Consider the following 18,264-nt stretch of genomic DNA (forward strand, 5'->3'; position numbering starts at 1 on the left):
ATTCCTCTTCTAGAATGCAGCTAGGGTGACACCAGAAAAACGACAAAACAAAAAGTCTTACTAATCCTGTTTAATTTTTAGACAATGTAAATGTAGACAAGACAGTCTTAAGCCCCCTTCACACATAGCGGGATCGCTAGTGATATCGCTAAAGTGTCACCGATTTTGTGACGGAACAGCGATATCACTAGCGATCTCGCTACATGTGACACCTCCGACCCGGCTCCCCCGCTGGATATCGCTGATCGCGCGAGATCGTCCTGGTCCATTTCTTGTCATCGCCTTCCTGCTGGTGCCGACGAGCGACTCCATCGACGCGGGCGGAACACGTCACCCTCGCTGCGTGTGACAGGTAAGTGACAACCGCCGACCGCTGCTGCATCGCTGGTGAGATCTGCCTGTTTGGTAGCTCACTAGCGACCATTTAGCGGTGCACCAGTGATCCTGACCGGGTCATATCGTTGTCGGGATCCCTGGTGCATCGCTAAATGTAACGGGACCTATAGAATGCACCATATTTATCATTGTGGACAATACATTTTTGATGCTACTTTAGGCCTCATTCAGTCAATGATTTTTCTTATACATAAAAAACAGTCAGAGCTTCATCAGTGTTTGGTCACGGTGTCAGTTTTTACCATCAGTGTTTTTCATCAGTGTGTCAGTTTTTACCATCAGTGCTTTTCACGTATGAAAAAAAGTAAAAAATAAATTGCACCCTTTCTCCAGTGTTAATTTCATAAAGCACATTAAAGCATCTGTGTGATTTCCATGATTTTCATGGACCCGTAGACTTGTATTGGTAATGCGGATCAGAAGTGGTCATATCTCCATAATTTTTTTTTTACAGATACACGGTCCACAAAGAGACAGTGACGTGATCAGCTCCATAAATTATAATGGGTACATATGCTATCCATGAACACAAAAAGAAAAAGTATGTGAAAAACAATCTGGATGAGGCCTCAGATTGTATAGTCTCCTATTAGTTGACTTACTTTGCCCCAAAATTTTGGTACCCAATGTTGCCCTTAGGCCATGCCCTTTAGCATTAAACCACAGCCCTTTCCTGCTAAGGCTACTTTCACACATCCGGTGTGTGGGGTCCGGCGGCGTGCGGCGAAAAGCCGGGCCGCCGGATCCGGCCTGCAGCCGTGACACCGGATGTGTGTGCGGCGAGACGATACGGCTCGGACATTATTAAAGGAGCCGCAGGACAGAGGCAGCCAATGAGACAGCTGCTGAAAGGGAGGTGAGGGGAGGAGAGGATAGGAGAGGAGAGGGGAGGGGAGGGGAGGAGAGGGGAGGGGGGTGGAGAGAGAGAGACATGGGGGGTTAACATTAGTGTCCAGGCAAGAGAATCTCTCTCTCTTGCTGGGCACTTGTGGGGTTAACCCCACAGAGAGATCTCTCTCTCTCACCCAGACACTGTGAGTGTTAACCCCACAAGTGCCCGGCGAGAGAGATCTCTCACAAGTGTCCGGGTGACAGAGAGAGATCTCTCTCTCTCTCGCCGGGCACTTGTGGGGTTAACATTCACAGAGTCCGGGCATGCGCTGTGGAAAAAGCCGGTCCGGCGCTGACAAAAAAACGTTGCAGGGAACGTTTTTTGCAGATGCCGGACGGCTAATTTATGCCGTGTCCGGCAACAACCGGACACGACGCATAACCATCCGGCACGATGCGGCGCCCATGAAAGCTTATGGGACAAAACCGGATCCGGTGCTGGATCCGGTTATTAAAAATTTCGCCGCATCGTGCCGGATGACAAAAACCGGATGTGTGAAAGAGGCCTAAGGCACGCCCATCCTTTTCCCCAATCATTTAAAGTCAAACCGCAACAGCCCCCGGAAGAAGCCCACGCGAAACGAGCATCGGGGCACAGTATACGGCACCGGTGGCAATTATAGGTAAGATCTATATGGGGTTATGACCTGGTGACTTGTCAATAAGGGACAGATGGTATATGCACACCTCACTGGGGGATTGACTATGTCTCTGCCGATTTGATCTCTGGGGCCCCCTGTATTCACTTTGATCCTTGCACTAGCACTAGCATGGTATATACAATTAATATTGTGTCTGAACTCTGTTGCCATACTATTGGTGCTGTATCTATGTTGCACCTATGTCTCATGTCATCATTCTGCCATAATAATTTGTCTGATTTTGTTTGTTTAAATCTGTGTGATATTATCACGAATAAAAATAGTGATTTGATTTTATCAGTGGATTGCCACTCCGTTTTTCTTGCATGTTTACAAGTTTGGTGGGAGTTATCCATGGCTAATGCTAATTGGTGGTGTGGTTATCACCTATGACCTGATATGATGTTCTTTGCTACTGAAATTTTGCATTACCTGCAAGGAGTTTGTATGTTCTCACCTTGTTTGCGTGGGTTTCCTCTGGGTTTTCCGGTTTCCTCCCACATGCTAAAGACATACTGATAGGGAATCTAGATTGTGAGCCCCAATGGGGACAATGCCGATAATGTTTGCAAAGCGCTGTGGAATTAATAGCGCTATATAAATGATCAAAATAAAATAAATAAAAATAAATACAATCCTATCCATCGTCGTCCACTTAATACCAAGTGTCCCACGGCGATCTCACATAGGGTGATGTGACCGCGCTACCTGGCCACCGGCGAAACACTGACAGAAAGTAATCACTCCTTCAGGGTATCACTGAGCTCCCGTGAGAGTTCACCAGAGTTCATCCGCTCCGGTGCTCTCACTTACGGCACCGCTGCGAGAGAAATGGTGCTGATCAGCCGATGAACTCCGGTGAACTCTCTCACGGCAGGTCAGTGATACACCGCGGGAGCGATTACCTCCTGTCAGTGTATCGCCGGAGGCCGGGTGAGATCGCCGTGGGACACTTGGTATTAAACGGACTACGGCGGAAAGGTGAGTATATGTTGGCTTATAATTTTTGATTGTTTGTAGGAGACACCGACATCGGGGATTAGGCGTTCGGTAAGTATGTGTTTTTTATGTGAATATGTATGTAATTATGTAAATGTTTTGACTTTTTTTACAACTGAACACAGGCGCCGGATGATCAGACTATTCTCCCATCATCTGCTCATGCTGTCTCTGTTATATGTGACAAAAGACTTAGCTGGATGGGACTAGTAGCCTAAGTACACACATATTCTCCGCTCACACACATTCTCTGCTCACTCACTCTTCCTCCTTCTGACATCATTTCCTTTGACAATTTACAGCATTTTTGGCAGCAAACCTTTTTACATCTGCATTTCTGCTGCACATTTGACTGACTAAATTGAAGTCAATGAGTCAAAAACGCTGCAGAAACGCAAAAAGAATTGAAATGCTGCAGAAAACAAAAATGCTGCAAATACGGACGGAAATTTACTGATCATGTGCAAAACACTTCAGGATTGTCATTGAATTACCTTGCATAAGTATTCCATTACGTTTTTGGACCATATACGCATAAAAAAATGCCGCAAAAAAGCATTGTGTGCACATAGCCTAACAGAGATACTGAATATTTAATCGCGGGACAAACTTTGCTAGGCTAAACACAAATAATGTATTTGACCTACCAGAATAAGTAGACAATACAATTTCATCATAACCTTCTTTCCCAACACAGCCTCCCTGGATGGATGTTATGCTTTCTGTCAAAGACTAAAAAAAAAAAAAAAAAAGACAAATCTATTGCAAAATACACTGGTGTTATATTAGAAACGTGTGTTATGCACAACCTGTAAAAGTTCTCTTCGAGATACTGGTATACTCAATATTATTTATTTAGATATGTCTTCAATATATTTGGTGCTTTTTACGCTGAGCTGGAAGATTGCATAAATGATTACAATTTAGAGCGCTCTTTATACATTAGATTAATATACAGAAATAAATATAGAGACATAATAATTACTTGGCAGCTTGAACAATCTATTTTGGTTCAATGATTCTAACCCTTCTTGGCTACGTCCTTACAGTATAATAATTCATAGTATTGATCTGTTCAGGTTATTATGTAATACAGAATTACAGTTTCCAAAAGATCGTTCGCACAGACTTACATGGTCAAATCGGAGAACAGGATCACCTGCACTGTCACTGCCATATACCTCCACCGTCCCATCATCTCGACCAATCAGTATGTCCTTTACTCCATCTGCCATTATGTCATAGTTGTCAATGCACAGAATGCCTAGCCACACATAAGAAATACAAGGATTAGGGATCTATCTTGTTTACTTCTCCATTAGCGGCAATAAAGTTCATAAACAGCAATAAAAATGCATGAAAATATTCATACAGACCTCCTCTTTTCTTCTCATTGAATATTTCCCATTTGGGTACAGGCGAGCCTCTTGCAATATGAATTAATCCGATCTTTCCGTCTGATGTTCCATATAAAAGCTCTTCTCCGGTGCCACCTGGATATATGAGACATCTGGTTGCTTTTGAGAGTATCACATTCCTTACACCAATATTAATAAAGAGAAACAGTACTTCCTCACTTCCTCTGATGGACACACCTTAACATGGGAGTAATGATTTAACTAAGCTATACAAGTTTGTTTGTTTTTGAAGCAGCTTTCACCAAATGTTTTATGTTAAACTGGACACAAAATGAAAGAGTGGCTGTAGAGCGACTAGCAATTAAAGAATTGGACACCTAATGAGTTATAGGGGTATTCCCATTTCCAAGATCCTATCCCAATATGTAGCAGGTGTAATAATAATAATACTAGCAAATTCCTCCAATTACAAATGCAGCATAGTTCTCCTGATTCGCTATGTCTTTTACCCCATGTGTAGGGCACTGCAGTGGCGTAGATATACATGGCTATATACACTAGCAACTAGCTTTCACTACATGAGTGGTCGTAACTATGGATTTTTAAGGCCAAGTGGGGGTCATCAAAGCTTTCACTGGGGGTGTGTATTTCTTCCCCCCTATATGACGTTGACCAATCATAAGCAGGCATTAACACTCAAAGGAATGATGAACATGCACCTCTATAGCTTACAACAGATTTCTCAGTAAGTAAGATGCAATGATATAGTTCTGATCTACTGGTCTAACCTCCTGCATGAGTAAGTGTGTGTGTGAGGGGGGGGGGGGAGGAGCAGTGCAGCGGAGTTTAGTGGTGTCACAATATAAACTCTTCGGTCAGCTCTCCTAATTGCTGAGTTTCAGTAACCACACTTAGGTCTGCTGTAATCAAGGAACTTGTGACTGCAGACTTTCTTACCAAATCTGGACAACCCCTTTAAAAAAAGTTAACTAATTAAGTGCCAAATACAATATCTCGGCATCAGAAAGGCAAAATTAAAAGGAAAAACAAAAACAAAAAAAACACATTTTATTCTTGTCTTCAGCCACTATTACATCCTGTGTCCAGTACAATAAAAATATTGGTGAAATGTCCTTTTTAAGCAAATTATACACAAGAAAGCTATCTCTCCTGACTCTTCACATGTACGTCAGCACCCGGCTCGACCAACCATTTATGGGTTTTCAACAGTAAGAGAGGAGAAAGCCGCTGCCACTCTCCTCTTACAATGGTATATGTCCTTTGAAAGCAAAAAGATTGAGAGTTGAAATTCCAACTGCCTGATCCTTCTATCCCCCGACACCTTATATCGGGGTAGAGTAAGAAGTTCCCCATACATAGCTTGTCGGACAGTCCCATTGAAATTTGAAGGTTCTGGGAGCTTTTATCTAATGTGTATGGGGATTTTACATCTTTCTCCTCTATTATCATGGAATAAATTCCATTAAAAAAAAGCCATTACAAGTATTTCCTATCTTGGCTTGGTGCATAGAAAGACATGAGAATTCCTGTGATCTCAATGATATCTCGAGATACAAATAAACCATTCCTACTCAAATCATCAATATACATAAAAAAAGACAAGTATTGTTATTAATCAGCAGGAAAAGTGTTATCTGTTCCGAAATTCAAGAGACAGAACTAGTCTGACTGTATCAAATTGGAATATAGAGAGTGCAGTGTGAAAAAATGAAAGGGTTGGCTACCAGGGGGTTCGACTACTAGTGATGAACGCAAGCACTGACATGCAAGGGCAATCTCCGCAAGCTTTGTGGCTGTCCAACAGCTGTGAAACATGCGGCCCGTGGACTCGAACATGCAACTCGAGCACCCTAGGAAAACTATAGTATTGAGCACTTGCGCCAATAACAACAACCTGTAAAAATGAAAAGATAAGGAGGTGAAACATAACAAAAACTATCATGTATCCAGAAGACAAGTAGTAGATGTGTGATAACTGGGATCTCCAAAAATCACTAGTCCGGAGGTTGAATAAGAACACTGCTCAAGTATGGGCATTACTTCTAGTGATGAGCGAGTATACTCGTTGCTTGGGTTTTCCTGAGCTTGCTCGGGTGTCCTCCAAGTGTTTTGGCGTGCTCGGAGATTTAGTTTTTGTTGTCTTATCTGCATAATTTGCGACTGCTAGACAGCGTGAATACATGTGTGGAATGCCTGTTTGTCAGGGAATTCCAACATGTATTCAGTTTGTCTACAAGTCGCAAATCATGCAGATAAGACGACGAAAACTAAATCTCCGAGCACGCCAAAACACTTGGAGGAAAACCTGAGAAACAATGCTACTTGCCCATCACTAATTATTACCCAATTTATCATCATTATTGGTCAGAGATGAAAGTTGGGAATAACACTTTACAGCATAAATAATAGACTTTTGAGCAAGTGAAGCAACATTCACAAGTACTGTCCTGCTAATTTCAACTACAATATAATCATATCTGACATACAAATCAAAATCCATAATTCATAACTGAATCCATAATTCTAAATGGTATGAACCACGTGAAACAAATCAACGGAATACTAACCTCCATCACCGCTGCTCAAGGCCAAGACAGATGGTGGACCAGGAACCTCAACTTCGTACAATAAATCAGACCCCTTAAAAGAAAGAACAACTTTAAAGATGAAGAAACAGACAAACATTTGGGGCAACCTCACAAAAATGAAAGGTGTTTACCTACACAATATTTAGCTAGTGTGCGTGTCATTTGTTTTTCATTTATGCAAGTCACACAATACTTTGTGTATTATTTTAATGGCTGGCGAATGTTAGAACCCTGCGTAAGGACATGGGCTATAATGACAAGATAGCCGCCATCCAGCATCATCCACACAAAGTAGGGACAGACAACGGCAATAGCAAGAAGAAGGGAGACACCGAATCAAAACCAGAGCCAGCCATCGGACCGGACCGCCCTATAGGGGAAAATAATAAAAGGTCTTTTTCGTTGTCGGATTGGGGCATATTACAGCATATTAGAATGCTGTATATGCAGGCTTACAGGTACTGGGCTTATCTCACATGAGAAAAACCTTGTGAGAGGTTCCCCTTAATGAATCGGGGGCATCTAAAGGCCCTGTCACACTAAGCGATATCGCTAGCAATATCGCTATGTCTGATACTTACCTCAGACCGGCTCTCCCGCTGATTAACGCTGATCACGCGAGAATGGCCTGGGCTGTTTCTCATCGTCAGCTTCCTGCTGTGGTGACGAGCAACGCGTGGACGTGGGCGGGAGGACGTCTTCATCGCCTCGTCTGACAGGTAAGTAGCGACCGCCGACTGCTGCGATGTCGCTGGTGAGATTTGCCTGTTTGGCAGCTCACTAGCGACCACTTAGCGATGCACCAGCGATCCTGACCGGGTCATATCGTTGTCGGGATCGTTGGTGCATCGCTAAATGTGACGGTACCTTACTCCAGCACTTCCCCTCAAGAGCAGGTATTGATAAAACGGAGCCTTTGTTATTGTTGTAATGATGACATTTTTTTTTCAATTTGTAACAAAAAAATAAATATTTGTGTCACCATCTTCTGCAACCCATAACTTTTTTTTTTTAACTTGAGTCGATGAAGGGCTTTTTTTGAGGGAAAGGCAGCAACTTAAATACAGTAATTCTGCTTTAGAATTTACTATAGAGGTTAAAAAAATGTTATTTTTTAATAGCTTTGACTTTCATGTTGGTATGGATTAGAAGTCCTCTTTACTATATTTATTTTTAATATGGGAAAAGAGTTGTAAGTCAAATTTTCAAATTTGTTTTTTAAAAAATGGAAAAGTTTGTAAAAGTCCACAGGTGTTTGAACCTGGGATTAATCGCTTGTTCTATACAGTTAAATAGTATATAGCTAAGAAGTATTTCCAAGGTGAAGCCAGCTTGGCTTCATAAGAGTGCCAACATTGCAGTGATTGGGCCTTCAGTAGGCCACAGCAACCCATTGGCGCCCTGCGATCTCCTTGATGTGGGGCTCATAGGCGCCAGGAACGGTGCTCCCCTGGGATGGACAGCCTAAAAGGGATCTCACTCCCACTCAGTAAGGTGACAAATGGTCCTTGCTATGAGCCATGATGCATCCCTGGACTTCAGAACTTTAACAAACTGTACTCCTGGATGCCTCCGGAGCATGCAGGGAATGGCCATTTACTGTGGGGAAAATCAGTCGAGAGATAAGTATTATCCAGGCATTAGAATAGGTCAGGGCAGCGTTTCAGGTGACATCGTCTACTTAAAAACATATCAGGTACACCTTGATAATACCAGGTTCCTGGGCATAGTGTAACCTAAAATATATAGCAAATCGACAACCTCGTCCAATAACTATTTCAGGTGTAAAACCATCATACCTCCAATATACGGAGCACTCGGTCCTGGCAGGCAAGGATTGGCGTGATTCTTTCCAACTTTTCCACTGGCAAGCAAAGGACATCACTAATTTTATCCCCAGAGAGATAGTAGTGTTGGTCTTTACAGTCACAATAATGGTTGTAGATGTAACTTGCACACAAGAAAAGATCAGATCCAGATACGTGCCTAGGAAAGTATGGACCATATGGTAAAAAGAAATGCTTCATTCATGTAATGTTAACTGGTCTAGTAACCAACCAAGTGTAATATAGGAGACAATGAACCATTTCATTTTAAGGCGTTGGCTCATCTTGTTGTCAGGGATTAACTCGTCTATCCCACTCTCCAGTTCCGGTTAGGAACTTGCAGCTCTCTGGCGCACCCCTTACCTTCAGGTCAGTCAGGGAACTGCACCTAGGATAAGTAGTTGCCAGAAAGGCTGCCTTGCTGTGTACTGGCTATTGGGCACTCTGCAGTGAGGGCCGTATTTCCCCAGTCTCAGGCAGGAAATACACACATAAACCTCCGTTCTGTCACTGCCAGGGTCTCCCAAATCCCTTAGAACACTTTGCTGCCACCAGCTCGTTTGACATGAGAAACCAATATCGGGTCAGGAGCCCACCTACAGGGTAGCGTAATTTAATGTGGAGGACGTGGCGTTCGTTCTTAGAGTAAGGAAAACGAAACTAGTAAATTTTATAGATTTACTCCAGAAAATATAGGCAGTGTTTACAAAAATACAAAAGATGTTACAAAAGAGACAAAATACAGTAAATACAGACAGTTAGAAATAAAATGGATTAAAATAAGAACTTACACATCTCGGTCACTGGTATGCTGTGTGGATGAGGGGGAGGGGGAACTTCCCAGAACAAAGGGGTACAAATGCACAGCTTCCTGCAGCTGATTCTCCAGGCAAAAGACAACTTCCTGATCGAGCATCCTAGATTTATACCTTTCCCTTGCTGACCTCACTGAGGGGCTGAGCTACAGATTATACGCCCTCTTTTAAAAATTTCTTAAAAACTTCTATTTGTCATAACTCTGGGTGGAAACCTCGGAAAGAGACGGCAGGGGTATTTTTTTTCTTATTACGACATTATCTTTCATTTAAGACCAGACGTGATGTGTCTGGGTGGTGCGGGAGGGCAGAAATCCGTTTCTCGGTTTCTAGCGTCTGCACAAGCTACAAAACGCTGCTATGTATAGCTTTAATTATGCAGATTCTGTAAATATATTTGTCCTGTCCCTATGACTCTTCTGTGTTATTAAATTCAAGTTTGAAGGAAAAAAGAAACATGTTCTTAAACAAAGCCGGATTTAACCTGTCAGGAGGTCACATTACACCAAGCTTGTATACCTGCATGGAGGGGCAAGTGGACATTCCATAAGGTGGAAAGAGGGGGCTGGTGCAGCTGCAACGGGGATGTTTGTGAGCTGTGCCTGCACATGGGTCTTCGTGTGTCCACTGCACAAACGTAATGGGGGAGGGGCAGCAGGTCCTACACAAACCAAAGCGATGCAGCAGGAAGCTCTGGATAGGTGCTTCAGTTATTTATGCAATAACGCATATTTTCCTGACACTTGTTAAATAGGTAAAATTGCAAAGTCCTTGTAAAATAAACAACTTTGCAATTTACCACTTATTAAAAATATTTTCCATCCTGCAGGATTTTTAATACTACACTGTGTTCCAAATTATTGTGCAAAAAATATTTCCTCATATTTTCTCTAAATTACCTATATGAATTGCAGTCATTGTTATTTTCCAGTCATCTAATATTCTAGTATAATTGCAATGTTTTTGAACAAACTGCCTATGAAAACAGTATATTTTTAAAAATAAGAAACACTCAAAATGCATGTTCCAAATTATTATGCACAGCAGAGTTTTCAACCTTTTTATTTTTATTTTGAACAAAAAAATGGTCAATTGTGAAATTATACGCATTATCAGCTTATTACAAAATGAAATCAAACAGTTTTCAAGTCAAAACTTTATTCTAGGTGATGTTACATTTGCACATAGGACCCCTTGTTGGAAAGAAGCTTCTGAACTCTCTCGTCCATTGAATTTGTCAGTTTTGGATGGTTTGTGCTTCAATTGTTTTGCATGTGGACAGAATACCCTCCCAGAGCTGTTGCTTAGATGTGAACTGCCTCCCGCCATCATAGACACTCCTTTTGATGATGCTCCAGAGGTTCTCAATGGGGTTGAGGTCAGGGGAAGATGGTGGCCACACCATAAGTTTGTCCTCTTTATGCCCATAGCAGCCAGAGATGCAGATGTGTTATTTGCAGCATGAATCAGTGCATTATCATGCATGAAAATGATCTTGCTGCAGAAAGCATGGTTCTTCCTCTTGAACCATGGCAGGAAGTGTTGTTTTAGAAACTCCACATAGATTATGGAGTTCATCTTTACCCCTTCAGGGATCCTAAAGGGGCCGACAATCTCTCTCCCCATGATTCCAGCCCAAAACATTACTCCACCTCCTCATTGTTGGCGCCTTAGCCGTGTTTTCATGGGGTGTCCATCAACCAGCCATCCTCCACTCCATCCATCTGGACCATCGAGCGTTGCACGGCACTCATCGGTGAACAAAACAGTTTGGAAGTCAGTCTTCATGTATCGTTTGGCCCACTGGAGCCGTTTCTGCTTGTGTGCAGTGGATAGAGGTGGTCGACAGGATGGCTTACGCACAGCTGCAAACCTCTGAAGGACCCTGCATCTTGTTGTTCGGGGGACGTTGGAGGCACCAGCAGCTTCAAAAACTTGTCTGCTGCTATGACAAGGCATTTTTGCAGCTGCTCTTTTAACCTGACGCAATTGCCTGTTGGAAAGAGTCCTCAATTTTTCCTTATCAGCACGCACACGTGTGTGCTGGGAATCAGCTACATACTTCTTGATTGTGCGATGATCACGATGAAGTGTCTTGGCAATGTTGATTGTAGTCATGCCTTGACCTAAATACTCCACTATTTGTTGCTTCTCAGCAGCCGACACATCCTTTTTCTTTCCCATTTTGGCAAAAAATGTAGGCTGCTTAATAATGTGGAACAGCCTTCTTAAGTAGTCTTGCCTTTATTTGGACACACCTGCCAAACTAATTTGCACAGGTATCTGCAATTGCTTTCAGTGATATAAAGAGCCCTGACACACCTCACCATCAATGAGTTTAAATGACAAACAAAAAAATTCTAACCTTATCACTCCTAAACTCTTTTTGCATAATAATTTGGAACACAGTTTATAGTGTACAGCTAGTTGTCTAGGTTGTCGACCACCTCTGCTGTGTATTGGCTGGTTTCCTTGGTAAGCAGAGTGCCCTTTCCAGAGCTGCTCACACCTTGGATCCAGCCACTTTTAGAGGAATTGCGCTCCTCAGATGCTGAGAGCTAAATCTGCCTCTGCCTAAGAACGCATAGATCTGACCAGCAATGCGACTATGCCGCTGGTGTAATATTCAGGAGCGCACCACCCAGCGGCAATCAGGAAGATGAATCCTTTAAGCAATCTTAGCCACAGTAATTAAAGGGCAGTCTTACAATGTACATTAATCTCTTCTGATCGCTGGAGGCCCTATCAATCTCCACATTAGAGACGAATGAAGCAACAGGTCACGGCACATACACAAGGATTGTAAGCAACAAAATAATTATAAATGCAAAGATAGCTAGAATCAGTGCAGGGGTATATACATCAAGAAAACACATGGTTCAGTAGAGAAATAGATAAAAGCCTACAGAAGAAGTGTGTACAAAGAATCCAAAATTAATAAAAAGAATTGCCTTTATTGAACATAGAAGAAACTCATTAAAAGGAATTAAAAAATGTGAAACCAGCAAGTGGCACCAAAACACAGAAATAAGACAAATCACGATACCATTATGCTAGGTTGTAATAAAATGAGTGAATTCTGAATGAAGTAAACATCACCTCCTTCTGATGTGGTGCCAGGCCCCGACGTGCGTTTTGCCACAATGCTTTCCTCTAGGGGAGGAATCTATTTAAGTAGACCAGTGACCAATCGCATCAAGCGACAGTTCCGATTTATATCAAACACAGGCGATAATTAGCGCACGTCGTGATGACAGGGGCCCACATCAGCAGGAGGTAATGTTTACTTCATCCAGATTTACATGAGTGGTTGGATCCTCTTGGGCTCCAATGTAATGTTATTACACTTTAGCATAATCTTATAATGACTTAGCACATGCAGTCATTGTGATTTATGTTATTTATACATTATGCTATTCCAGATTAACACTATACTCATTGTGCTGATTTTGCCCTGGTATTTATTTAGGTCCACATTTATTTATTAGCCTGTAGCCTATAGTTTCCTGTACTTATCTCCTGCCATATTCTTGTGTGGTGGTGCCACCTGCTGGTTTCCCACTTTTTAATCATTTTTTTAAGAGTTTTTTTCTATGGTTTACCTTTTATTAATTTCAGTATCTTCACATGCTTTTCCTCTGTAGTCTTCCATTTCTACATTATTAGAATAAAAGAGATGTGTCCTCCTCCTCTCCTCATGCGTTGGTCACAGTTAGCAGAAGTCTATGCCGGTATGGTAGAGCAATGAGGGTTTGCTGGAGGTAGGAGAAGGAGATGGAAGCAGTGATGGGGTGTGCCGTCCCTGATGTGACTCCTAGGAGAGGAGGGAAGGAATAAATCCTGCTGTATCTACTTAGGAGAGAGGTGGTACTCATTGTAACTACTAGTGAAATAAGATGGTAGACACAGCATTAAACACCAGAGGGAAAAATACTGTTAGACTACTGGGTGTTCTCAACAGAAGTGTAAGGCCAGGCTTGAAAAGATTCATTTGCTATAGTTTTTTCCCCTTTAAATGTATAGCAGTCAAAGTAGAACAGATCTAGCTCTAAAATGTTGTTGGTGGCTCCTAGACATGTTTAATAGTGATGAGCGAACATGCTCGGAAAAGGTGTGATCTGAGCATGCTTGTGTGCTAACCGAGTCATAACGGAATGCTTGAAAAATGGAAAAATGTGTTTGAGTCCCCGCGGCTGCACAGCCACAGCACACGCAGAGATTGCCTAACAAACGAGCGAGACATGCAGCCATGGGGACTCAAACACATTTTTTGAGCACCCCGAAGACACTCAGCACGCTCGGATAACGCCTTATCCGAGCACGTTCGCTCATCACTACTGTCTAACCTTCATTTTACATATTAAAGTACGCTATTGATAAATTTTTGCAAAGCAACGCTGCACTATCAGTACCATATTAATAATTTCATCCAGATAGTATTAGAATTTCTGTAGTAGCCATCCGCTCTGACTCCAAGCCAAGGGTTCTAACTGGGAACCAAAATACAACTCCATGTGCTTCTAAATAAATTAGAATATCATCAAAAAGTTAATTTATTTCAGTTCTTCAATACAAAAAGTGAAACTCATATTATATAGAGTCATTACAGAGTGATCTATTTCACGTGTTTATTTCTGTTAATGCTGATGATTATGGCTTAAAGCCAATGAAAACTCAAAAGTCATTATAATTAGAATACTTTATAACACCAGCTTGAAAATATTTCTAAATTCCCAAAAAATTGGCCTACTGAAATGTATGTTCAGTAAATGCACTCAATAGTTGGTCGGGGCTCCTTTTGCATCAATAAATGCATCAATGCGGTGTGGCATGGAGGTGATCAGTCTGTTGCACTGCTGAGGTGTTGGAAGCCCAGGATGCTTTGATTAGCAGCCTTCAGCTCATCTGCATTGTTGGGTCTGGTGTCTCTCATCTTCCTCTTGACAATACCCCATAGATTCTCAGGTGAGTTTGCTGGCCACTCAAGCACAGTTGTTTGTAAACCAGGTATTGGTACTTTTGGCAGTGTGGACAGGTGCCAAGTCCTACTGGAGAATGAAATTTCCAACTCCAAAAAGCTTGTCGGCAGAGGGAAGCATGAAGTGCTCTAAAATTTCCTGGAGCACGGCTGTGCTGACTTTGGTTTTGATAAAACACAGTGGATCTACACCAGTAGATGACATGGCTCCCCAAACCATCACTGACTGTGAAAACTTCACACTAGACCTCAAGTAGCTTGGATGATGGCCTCTCCACTCTTCCTCCAGACTCTGGGACCTTGATTTCCAACTGAAGGGCAAAATTTACTTTCAGCTGAAAACACCATGGACCACTGAGCAACAGTCCAGTTTTTTTTCTCCTTGGCCCAGGTAAGACACAAGGAATGTCATACTTGTAGCCCATGTTCTGGATACGTCTGTGTGCGGTGGCTCTTAAAGCAATGACTCCAGCAGCAGTCCACTCCTTGTGAATCTCCCCCAAATTTTTGAATGGTCTTTTCTTAACAATCCTTTCAAGGCTGTGGTTATCCCAGTTGCTTTTGCACCTTTTTCTACCACACTTTTTCCTTCCACTCAACTTTCCATTAATATGCTTGGATACAGCAGTCTGTGAACAACCAGCTTCTTTAGCAATGACCTTTTGTGGCTTCCCTCATTGTGGAGTGTGTCAATGACTGCATTCTGGGCATCTGTCAAGTCAGCAGTCTTCCCCATGATTGTGGAGCCTACTGAAACAGACTAAGGGACCTTTTTAAACAGTTAGGAAGCCTTCGCAGGTGATTTTTGTTAATTATTCTAATTTATGGAGATGACTTTTGGGTTTTCATTGGCTGTAAGCCATAATCATCAACATTAACAGAAATAAACACTTGAAATAGATCACTCTGTTTGTAATGACTCTATATGATATATGAGTTTCACTTTTTGTATTGAAGAACTGAAATAAATTAACTTTTTGATGATATTCTAATTTTGTGAAAAGCACTTGCACATAACCATCGTGCGGCCAAAATTTTGAAAAGGACTGGGTCATAAAAATGTCATTGGATAACGCCTACGTGAACTAGGACTGTGAAGTTACAAGCAATGTTATCACAGGTGGGATTTCTTCAGCCTCTGTGATCCAAATAGACAAGAAAACATCTCGCTGCTTACATGGCTCTGATGCTTTCTGTTAGGTTTGTTTCAAATGACAGAAACTGTTTTCCTCTTTTTGTGAAACCCCGAACTTCAGATCCAGAGGAAACAAATATTTTTTCCTGAACTGTGCCGACTGCTCCTCCAAGCTCCAGCCGTGAGATCTTTTGGCCGGGTAAGGTCTTAAAAACTGGCTGAAAAGAAATATAGAATAAACATCACAAGATAAACCAGTGTCAAGGAACATAGCCTGTTATATCAGGCAATGCCAAGCAACCCTTACCACCGCTTCACTTTTCTTGATACCAAAGCATGTAACCACTCCATCCTGATCGCCAATTACCACCTAGAACAATGGAGAGTAAAACAACCATCACAGAAAGAATTGCAGGAAAGTGAGCGCAGACAATCTCCAGGCAGCCACAAAACGTAGTTCAGCATTAGCCAAGCAGCTAGAACAGCCACTATATTACAATACAAGGGCTGATGTGAACTTGACGCACAAGTTTCTTGACAGTATTTAACACCTTTTAGGCTAGTTTCACACTAGCGTTTTTCTGCGCTGCGTTTGGTGCGCACATAAAACGCGTGACAAAAACGCATACGAACGCTTGTAAACGCTGCTTTTTTTGTCGCATTATTGTGCGCGATAAGCCAAAAAAACGCAGCGCTTGTATGCGTTTTCAAGCGTTTTCCATGCGTATGCGTTTTTAAACGCATGGTGTCACAATCACAGGAGGAAAATTCTAGAAAAATTCTTGCAACAGACACCACCAATGGGACAGCAGTGGGCGTGTGTTATGGGAATTCTTTATACAGACCCTGTTTACAGCTGAATTCTTCACATTTCCTTGGATTTTCTCTTGACAACATGGATCTGCGCTGGAAGAGTTTTCACTTCAACTTGGATCTGGACATCAGGATGGCTCAGGCTTATGCAGTTGCTTGCCATCAACAAAGGGAGAGAGAGACAGCGAAGACGGCAGCGGTGGCGAGTGTGGATACATCCGATTATTGAACTCCGGGAGAGCCGTGGAGCGCACCACACCCTCTACAGCGAGCTCCAGGCAAACCAGGATAAATTTACTGATTACACACGGATGTCCCAACAAAGCTTCATGTATTTGCTTGGTCGTGTCCAAGATGCCATCCGGAGACAGGACACTCAGCTCCGTCGTGCGATTCCTCCGGAGGAACGGCTCCTGGTCACCTTACGGTACGTAGTATTTAAAAAACAATGCCTGCATAATTTTATTTGTTCTTTCAGATGTACTATTCCTAAGCTGCCAGAATTATTGTTCTTCCATGTACTTAACCAAATGCTGCAGCATTATTTTTATGCCATGTAGTAAAGAAAAGGCTGCATATTTATTTTTATGCCTTTTTTTGTTGTTTGTAATTTTATTTTTTGGTGTTGTAAAAATCCAGATACACAAATATTAATTTTTGCTGTTTCTCTGTTTCCCAGATTCCTGGCTACTGGAGAGACCCTCTCTTCACTGCACTTCCAGTACCGACTTGGAATCTCCACCTTGTCGGGAATAGTTGCGGACACTTGCCGGGCTTTGTGGGACGTTCTCTGTCCCGAATTTCTGCCCCTCCCCACCGTGGAAAAGTGGATTGAAAATGCAGAAAGATTCTGGACAGTCTGCAATTTCCCCAACTGTTTGGGTGCGGTGGATGGGAAACACATCCGGATTATAAAACCCAAAGAACTGGATCAGAGTACTATAACTACAAAAAGTACTTTTCTACAGTATTCATGGCCATTTCTGATGAAGACTGTAAGTTTGTTGCAATGGACATTGGTGCATTTGGGCATGGGAATGACTCCCAGGATTTTAAGAACTCGGACATGGGCCGGAGGTTGTATGGCAACCAGTTCAATTTCCCCATGCCACGTCCTCTTCCCAACACCGAAGGTCCACCACAGCCCTTTGTAATGGTTGGGGATGAGGCATTCCAGATGTGCCAAAACCTCCTCAAACCCTACTCCAGCCGGGACTTGGACCACAACAAAATAATTTTTAAATTACAGGCTGACCAGGGCAAGAAGAACTGTAGAGTGTGCCTTTGGTATACTTGTCTCCAGATGGCGCATTCTAACCACAGCCATTAATCTGAAACTGGAAACAGTGGATGAGGTGGTGAAGGCCTGTGTGGTTATACACAATTTTGTTATGGTTAGAGAGCACCCGAACTTTGAACTTGATGATGCCGCTCCTAACCCCTTGCCTGAATTTTATCAGCACCCTCTCAGGTCATCCGTTGTAGTTGGCCAAATGAGGGACCAATTTGCGGCCTACTTCAACTCAGATCTAGGACGGGTGGCCAGGCAAGACCAAATGGTGTAACAAAGTTTACTTTTGTGTGTATGTTAATAAAAAACATTTGTTGATACCTGTACCGAGTGCACTCTTTCTTTTTACACTTCAATATAATAATCAACTGGCCAGGTGTACGCTTGAATTCACGATGCTGTGTTTTGTGCATCCTTCATTTAATAGTACTCAAGACCAGGTGACTATACATACACACAACTTGTATGATCTTTATTATCTTTACACTTTGAGTTCAGTGTGATGCGACGGT

The 18,264-nt window shown here is 42.4% G+C and overlaps 1 protein-coding gene across 2 annotated transcripts in view; it reads right to left on the bottom strand.

Moving 5' to 3' along the window:
- Positions 1–18,264, bottom strand: part of BBS7 (Bardet-Biedl syndrome 7) — a 108,054-nt gene that overhangs the window by 70,243 nt on the left and 19,547 nt on the right. For both annotated transcript variants that reach the window (XM_073572008.1, XM_073572009.1), the window contains exons 4-10: positions 15,956–16,018; positions 15,691–15,866; positions 8,694–8,880; positions 6,874–6,946; positions 4,304–4,420; positions 4,061–4,191; positions 3,575–3,659 (exon numbers count right to left, since the gene is read on the bottom strand). In XM_073572008.1, coding sequence (XP_073428109.1) covers positions 3,575–3,659; positions 4,061–4,191; positions 4,304–4,420; positions 6,874–6,946; positions 8,694–8,880; positions 15,691–15,866; positions 15,956–16,018 — 832 coding nt within the window. The remainder of the gene's footprint in view (positions 1–3,574; positions 3,660–4,060; positions 4,192–4,303; positions 4,421–6,873; positions 6,947–8,693; positions 8,881–15,690; positions 15,867–15,955; positions 16,019–18,264) is intronic.

The sequence above is a fragment of the Dendrobates tinctorius genome, unplaced genomic scaffold (genome assembly GCF_039654945.1).
Source record: "Dendrobates tinctorius isolate UK_male_01 unplaced genomic scaffold, ASM3965494v1 ptg000030l, whole genome shotgun sequence".
In the NCBI taxonomy this organism is placed as follows: domain Eukaryota; kingdom Metazoa; phylum Chordata; class Amphibia; order Anura; family Dendrobatidae; genus Dendrobates; species Dendrobates tinctorius.